At 48.6% G+C, this 8,316-nt stretch overlaps 2 protein-coding genes across 2 annotated transcripts; both read right to left on the bottom strand.

Moving 5' to 3' along the window:
• Positions 1-99: 99 nt before the first annotated feature.
• LOC101769182 (chalcone--flavonone isomerase) lies at positions 100-1,250 on the bottom strand. Its single transcript, XM_004981207.3, has 4 exons — positions 1,041-1,250; positions 772-933; positions 419-642; positions 100-336 (listed from the first exon to the last, which is right to left on the bottom strand). The coding sequence occupies exons 1-4, from the start codon at positions 1,132-1,134 to the stop codon at positions 115-117; spliced, it is 702 nt and encodes a 233-aa protein (XP_004981264.1). The 5' UTR covers positions 1,135-1,250; the 3' UTR covers positions 100-114.
• A 1,558-nt stretch (positions 1,251-2,808) lies between these two features.
• On the bottom strand, positions 2,809-6,777 carry LOC101768773. Its single transcript, XM_004981206.2, has 5 exons — positions 6,359-6,777; positions 5,673-5,752; positions 4,367-5,194; positions 3,951-4,101; positions 2,809-3,848 (listed from the first exon to the last, which is right to left on the bottom strand). The coding sequence occupies exons 1-5, from the start codon at positions 6,492-6,494 to the stop codon at positions 3,196-3,198; spliced, it is 1,848 nt and encodes a 615-aa protein (XP_004981263.1). The 5' UTR covers positions 6,495-6,777; the 3' UTR covers positions 2,809-3,195.
• Between the last annotated feature and the right edge of the window lie 1,539 nt (positions 6,778-8,316).

Below are 8,316 nucleotides of genomic sequence, written 5' to 3'. Positions count from 1 at the left end.
GGGATGGGGGATCAGAAGTTCAGAACACCGACCACAAACAAAGACGACAGGTGCCGGCGTGCGGCATCTCCCAGCCGATCGCCTGGTTCTTTTTTCTTCTCGCGCGCTGTCCGCTCACGCGGAGACCGGGACGGGCTCCGCCTGCTGCGCGTCGCCGGCCGGGCTGGTCTCGGCCCCATTGAGGAGCTCCGACACCCTGGCCGCGATGCTCAGCTTCGCGGCCGGCGAGACGCCGTGCTTCCCGATGATGGACTCCAGGACGGCCTCGCAGAGGGGCCTGTTCTCGATCGCGACGCCGCCGGCCTCCGGCACCGACGAGTCCTTGGAGAACGCGACCTGGGCATCGGATCGGAGCAAAGCGTCAGATCGATTTCAACATGTAACGGGAAAGAGAATTGGTGGTGGGTACGGTGCTCACGGTGAGGACTCCGGCGGGCGAGTGGGTGAAGAGGATGGACGCGCCCGGCGGGAACGTCTCCGGCTTGAACGCCTCCTTGAACTTGTCCACGGCGGCGCCCTCGGCGTCCGTGTACACGCCGGTGGCCTTCCAGTACGCCACGCAGTTCTCCGTCACCTTGTCCGAGTACTGCTCGCCCGTCAGCGGCAGGATCATCGTCACCCGCGTGAACTTCTCGAAGTCGCCTGCGACGCGTCACGTCATCAGTCGCCATTGCACTTGCATATGCGCAGCGGCGGCGTACGAAGGCCCCGTTATGCAGTGGTTGGCTATTACTAGGCGCGAGAGCGAGCGAGGCGTCTTCTTCTTCTTACCCGTGACGACGTCGCGGAAGAAGGCGACGTCGGAGGCGAGCTCGTCGGCGGACTTCCCTGCCCACTTCTTCGCCAGCGCGGACACGGCCGCGTCCTCCTCTAAGTACACGCCGATGGCGGTGAACTTGATGAAGTTGCCGCCGATCTCCAACCCTCGCACACCTTCGCTCACCAACAAAAAAGGGATCAGATCAATCAAGTTGCCATGCTCTGCACCAACTACAGTTCCCTTTACAGAATCTAACAGACCGTCAGGGAGCGCGACGCACCTGCGCCGGCGAGGAAGTGCGGGCGGGCGGAGCCCGGCGGGCGTGCCACCGGAGGGAAGACGACGCCGTCGACCGCCAACTCCGACACGGCCATGGTTGCACACCACGAGGGAACTGATCGAACGCAGGCGGGGTAACAGATGAAGCTTATGCTTGCGTACGGGGCAGGGCGGGGTAGTTGCGATAATATGGGGACGAGCGAGAGAGCACGGGGATGGTTAGCTGGGACGCGACATCCCAACAGTACCGGGGGACCGCTCCATAAAAACAGCCCTACCCTACTAGCTTCGCTCCACCCCTTCAGAAAAATATAGAGTAGATAAATCTATTTAGCTACCATCGTAACTCCAACTCCAAAAATTAATTGGTAGGAATAGACTTTCTTACCCTTATTAGGGCCACGTTACCTTTCATGTTTGCACGTGACACTATTTCATTATAATAATTATTTCATCAATTTCTTATTACAGATGAATTGCTCCATTCCGCACTTCGTTTTGAATTTCAATTCGACAAGAATAGATGCTAGCTCGGAATTAGCCTGTCTGGCGATTTCACCTCGGACTCCGACGCAATTGCACACCGAGTCATTGATCGGGGGAGAACAACATTCTTGTCTTGTAGAGTAGATTGATCTTGATGAGGTCCTTCAAGCTCGCCCGATGATCTCGACGACCACCCCTACCTAGCGCGCTAGATGTCGGTGTTTTATACCCGGCAACCTACCTACCAAGAGGTATCCCGAGGTAATAAATTGGTTGGTGGGGTATCGTTGAACCTGAAACTCGAAGGTAAAAGCGAGGATACAAGACACATTTACCGGATAGTAATCCTGCCCCCTCGGTAGGCCAAGACACCTAAGCGCAAGGCGCAATATACAACACACCACATAGGACGTAGGGTATTACGTAATCTAGCGGTCCGAACCTGTATAAATCCGTATCTTGTGTCCTCGCTTGTACCTTCGAGTTTCAGGTCCAACAATACCCTACCAACTAATCTACTATCTCAGGATACCCCTTGGTAGGTTGTCGGATATAAAACACTGATATCTATCGCGTTAGGTAGGGGCCGCAAGTGTTTGGCAAGATAGTTTAGGAGCCGAGCTGTCCTTATATAAACATATAAGATGCCATCAGCTCTCGGCCAAAATTGCAGGCATGCCACAGTACTCTAGCTAAAAGTCAAAATCTGAGCCTTTGATGCAACGAGCTCAAGCGCATCAGATATTCAGATGACGCAAGAGGCACGGCCCGCAGCCTGCAGGCCAAGGTAAACATAGTTCTAGGACGACGTCATCGTGGCAGCTTTGTAATAAATCAGTGCTTCCGAGGGCATCGATTGTGGTTGTTGGCGCGATTGACAATACGTGGCAAATCGATATCCAGTTTTGCGGCTAGATGAAGCTACCATTCAACTCAAACGGGAGTTGATAGTGATGCTCGCATCGTTTCGTGTCTGCAGAAAGGGTAGAAGGGTACAGAAGATCACCGAACTGAACTGCAGAAGAAGCTTTCGGGATCAAGGTTCGAAGTGAAATAGCCTAGACTTCTTGTAAACCTCACCAAACTTTTGATTAGGTGCTTTGTAGTGCAAATTATCAGAGGTTTTAAGGTACTCTGATTAGTACAGAAACTTCTGCCACATTCTCACAGTGATACTCTACAAATTTCTAGCACGGTGGCACAGCGAGATATGACTCTTCTTGCTGCCGAGATGTCATGTCTGTTAGCTACACTAATGATCAAATGCAGTGAACAGCGCAGAATTGACCAAAAGAACACGGCACTTATTCTTCCTTTCAAGAACAATACAAATGTCTGGGGACTACAATTTGCCCTCATCTACAGACTAAACTCTCACAGCCGACAAAACTCGACAGATAAGACTCCCATTCTTACAAATCCCGCTTCGACATATACTTTTTTCAAGGAAGAAAAGAATTTGGCTACAGACATCACCTAATCCAATAGAACTCACCGGAAGCACGGCGACTAGACCAAAAACCCTGTCAACCACCGCTTTTAATAACAAAGAAAAATAAAACAAATCCATCGTAAGGACCGAAGGAACAATAACTGACTACAAAAACTAACTAAAAATCAAGGGACCTGTACTGCTACAATGCGTAAGCCCTACTATGGGCCGTGGAAACCTAACTGGATAGTAGCTCAAGTACCAGTTCTTCCAAAAGATCATCTTTTATCAATTTTTCAATATCCCTTCCTACCCTGTCGATGCCATCTGCTAAATCTGGCCACTTCTGATCAAATCTTTTCATTTCAGGCTTCGTCTTACTCGGTGCAAGTTCTTCTCGTCTCTGATCTAACACCTGCAAGACCTTTTCCAACAGGCCCTCAGATCCCCATAGTGGAGCCAAGTTCCTGGCAGTATTGACCCAAGGTTGCATGTTCAAGCATGGAGCAAGAATTTGTGACAATACTGTGTTGACCATATCGAATAAAAACTTCCTATCTGATCTTGACCACGTAACAACTTTGTACTTGTTTTCCAACTTCTCAAAGACATCATAGCTGGCAGGGCAGTCGAGCGACTGACACACTTTGTAAAGTTGATCCTCTGCAGTTCCATGAATGCCAGAAGCGATCAGTATATCCAGCAAGTAAGAAAAGTCCCTTTCCTCTTCATCTTCAAATTCTTCAAGAATATTTTCAACCAGCTGTGTAGGTTCATTGTTGTTCGACTCCACTTCAGAGGATAAATAGTCACTAGTTCTGCCAACGCTACTTGCCTCTGCAGCAGTCTCTGCTGGTGCAAATGTGCCAAGCTCAAGTCTCAGTTGGAGATCTAAATGAAGAAGATCATAAATTTAACTATGATTAGCACAAAACAGAAATATAAGAAAGCTATAACCGCCACATGGAAATGTATGAAGGTATAAGCACTAACCATACAGATCGGCAGGCTCTCGCCTGATGTTTTCAGAATCAGAGCTATCCTCAGATGGAGGCTCAAGAACAGATATCGGGCTAGCCTGACCTATCTCTTTGCGGTATATGACAGACGTAGAGTCTAGGCGTGCAGCATGAGGGCAGTATACCTGTCAAAGGATAGTATGAGATCAACCTTCCTATCATGCTGAGCGAAAGCAAAACTATCATACATGTTAATCTTTTGTACTTTAGTACATTTTAATAATAAAATATGGTTCGGTTAGCCTCTGTTTTTTTTAAAGAAGGAAAAAGCAAGAAACCATGCAAATAAAAATCTTGTAAGTTTCTAATTCTACAAGCTCAAGAAACCATACAAGCATCTATAAATTGCAATATAACAAGTAAATTAGTATCATATATCTCAGTACCTACCTTTTTAAAGGTCATCTTCCATTGATTATTAGCTACTGCACCTAGAGATGATAAGTTGGAGCTATCACTAGTGTCGCTTGAAGACGATACTTGCAAGTCATCAATGCTGTCACCAGAGGAAAAGCATACTATCTTCTCAGATTCACTGTCTGCAGGGCTCCATAATTCTTCAGTTGCTTTTTGATTAAGTACAGTTGAACAGTACATTTGCTTTTCTCGAACTAATGCATTATTTAACAAAGCCTGTGAATATCCTCCCAATGAGTAATCAAGCTGGTCATGGACCTCCTCTGTATTAAGCAGGTCATTTACTCCTCTAGGATTCACAATTTTATGTCTTCGATTCAAAGTACTGATACAATTTTGGTCCTGATGATTACCGCCATACCGTGGTTGACGTAGCAATGACATTTTCTCAGAAAGGGAACTGTTTGCACTTGTTAAGCCCATCTTTGTAGAAGCTGACCTTTTAACGCTTCTGACTAGTTGATGACTAAAATCACTCATATCACTGCAGCTCTTTACAGTTGGAGGATTCTTCAAGTTGCTGCTGGGATTGTTGAGGTAATATTTAGGCCGAATGGACAATCCTGAAACAGTGCTGCTAGTATGGCACAATTCTATATTGCTGGAGGTTTTGTTTTCTCTTAGCCGTGGAATAAAAGTTGAATCTACAAGAACTGCACCTGAAGAATGAAAACCATCCAATTCTGTCATCACCGAGGGTTGCACGTGGCTGGTTTCTGTAATATTTCTCTCTGACGGATGACATCTTCGAGAACTTCCATAGGAGCTCTTATGCTTGAATTCCCCAATGTCTGAAGATAACTGTATCAATGCAATTATGTGAGAATGGTACAAACAAAAAAAAAAGAAAGCACTGACGCGCAATAAAGTTTTGGGGCTGCAGACGTAGGCTGCGTTTGGTTCTCTTTGCTTATTTTTAGCATACTAATTAGGAGTATTAAACGTAGGCTATTTACAAAACCCATTACATAAGAGGAGGCTAAACGGCGAGATGAATCTATTAAGCCTAATTAATCCATCATTAGCAAATATTTACTGTAGCAACACATTGTCAAATCATGGACTAATTAGGCTTAATAGATTCGTCTCACCGTTTAGCCTCCACTTATGTAATGAGTTTTGTAAATAGCCTACGTTTAATACTTCTAATTAGTATTTAAACATTCAATGTGACGGATGTTAAAAATAAGCAGGAGAAACCAAACCAAGCCGTATTGTGCAGTGAAACAAATCCAAGTTCATTGTTGTTAAAACAGTAGTGAGCATTCGAACAGCTTACATAATCTGTGGATCCACTGCTATATCTGAAATCTGATAGTACTCCATGAACACGCCGTTGCTTGTCCACATGGGCAAACCCTGAGTGAAGTCAGTAAGAGAACAAGAACGGGTCAACTCCAAATCATTTAGACCTTTACCTTAGTCGCACGATGGGAACCATTCGAACATGTTACATCACAGGCCACCTTAATCAAAAACCGACAAAAAGACAGCATTGCAGTTCTTATCTGTCCCTAAAGGAAAGAATTGTGCTGTTTGAATCACATGGTACGACCAATTGTTTTCCAGTCAAATTGTGCTGTTTGAATTTTTCCATGAGTTTATGCCCTTCTTTTTTCTCCTCAGGCAATCACGAAAACATTGGGAAAATGGAAAATAAATGGTAAGATTCTCTGTTGGACTACTTCTAGCATGATCTCCCTTAATTTTTGTTTGTTCGGAGCAACGCACAAATAAGTAACCCAACGGTGCAAGCAAATTAGGCAACCCTCCCTCGCTTCCGCGGCACACGCTACCACTGCTGGACGGAGGAAGGAGGAAGCAAGGAAGCAAGCACTACCTAGCATGCGAAATCAACGAGAAACGACGATCACATGCGACCCCCAACCGTTCGAAATCAAGTTGGTAAACACTAACCAAAACGCCGCAGAGATTCATTTCGGGAGCAGCAGGCTCTTGTCTTACCTTCCGCCACCCGCGGCGGCGCCGTGCTCGCCCTGTTCGCCGTCACCGCGACCGTCCGCCTGACGACCCCGGCTCCCCCTCCCGTCCGGCACGACCGCCGCGCCCACCTCCGCCGCCGGCCGCTCGGCCCGCCCATCAACTCCCCGGCAGCCAGCGCCCAAGTCAACCCGACGACACAGCCCCTTGACGCGGACCGTGATCTGGCGCGCGGGGGGAGGGACAAGACGACGCCTATTTGAGGGAGCGCCGCGAGAAGATAGCGGGGAAGGCTGGATTCCCGGGGGAGCGTCGCGTCGCCTCGGGCGGGCGGGCCGCGCGGGGAAGCGGAGGGGAGAGCCGAGAGGAGGCCGGCGGGGCGCGTTCGGTGGCGGCGCTTGCGCTGCGCGGCAGCGGTTGGCTGGCGCCCCCCGCACCCGCCTTTTCAGGTGGGCGCCTTCGCCTGCCCAGGGGACCCGCCTCGCCCCCCGTGGAACCGCACTTGCGCGCTTCCGTTCCGTCACCTTTCCTTCCTACGCAGCACAACCTGTTGTCCCTCGCGCCCTCGGCGACAGTAACTTTTGTCTTGTCAAGGGTGCTTAGTGCTTTGGAAGGTTTGACTGGCCTAAACCGCCGACGCGGCGGTGCTTATTGTGGTGACCCGTGGTTAGGCGGCTAGCTAGCTCGTCTCGTGTGGACTCGACCCGTGGTTAGCCACTGCTGCGCTGGCGGCGATCGATCCTGCGATGACGTGGCGTTCTCTGATTTGAGGTTGTGATGTCGCGTACACGGATTAGAGCGTGCGCGATTTGCAAACGTGGGGGGGTAATCAAATCGAAACAAAATATTGGATGGATGCGGGGTTTTGCTTGAATCTGAAAGCGACAGGCCCCCCTTATCGCTGCCAATACTAAATAAAATCGTGCCGGTCCGTCGCGGAAGGAAGGCGACAGGAAAGTAGGAACCCGTCTCACTCCACTCGTCTTCCGGCGGTTCCCCGTAGATACTCCTGCACAGTGCGCGCCGTGATAATATTCCCGCGTGTAATAGTAATAATGAATTGATGATGGTTGGATCGAGCTGATCGGGTGGATCTCCTCTCATCCCATCCCTCCCGCGAGCCATGGGTTTGCCTCGCGCCGCTGGTGTTCTATCCGCGTGGTTACGGGCGGTCGACGGATTTGTGGCTGATGGCGGGAGAGGATGATTAGTTGGTCCCGTCTCGCTGGCCGGCAAGGCGGCAGCGCCCCGTTGCTGTTGGCCATGGGCAGGCTACTCTGAATCTCTCTGATTGATTGATTGATTAGTGCGCAACTGGCCTGTTCAGCCGAGGCCGAGCATCTCCTCCGATAAACAAATGAAGCTGGGGCTTGGGCTGCTAGTACGATTGGGCTTCCTCGTTTTCATGGTCGTCGAACTAAGGGCCCGTTTGGTTCCCTTTGCTTATTTTTAAGCAAGTGTCACATCAATGTTAAGTACTAATTAGGAGTATTAAACGTAAACTATTTACAAAACTCATTACATAAGTGGAGGCTAAACAGCGAGACGAATCTATTAAGCCTAATTAATCCATCATTAGCAAATGTTTACTGTAGCAACACATTGTCAAATCACGAACTAATTAGGTTTAATAGATTCGTCTCGCCGTTTAGTCTCCACTTATGTAATCGGTTTTGTAAATAGTCTACGTTTAATACTCCTAATTAGTATCTAAACATTCGATATGTGACGGGTGCTTAAATTTAAGCAAGTGAACCCCAAATCTTCTTCCACGCTCGCACTGTCGCACAACTCTCAGGCTACTGAACTTCGTTTTTTTTATTGAACGACGAAACAGGGCTGACGAGCGACCGAACTTGCACGAACAAATACGGCGAAACTGTCAGCGCGTATGAACATACGAGACCGGATCGTTGGTGACCTGCGCAGCACAGGAAAAAAGCGGACAGGTGTCATCCGATTTTGAAATTTCGAATTCGAAA

Source organism: Setaria italica, chromosome IX, assembly GCF_000263155.2.
Source record: "Setaria italica strain Yugu1 chromosome IX, Setaria_italica_v2.0, whole genome shotgun sequence".
NCBI lineage: Eukaryota > Viridiplantae > Streptophyta > Magnoliopsida > Poales > Poaceae > Setaria > Setaria italica.
Note: the sequence above shows the minus strand (reverse complement) of the source record. Positions and strands in the feature narration are given on the sequence as shown.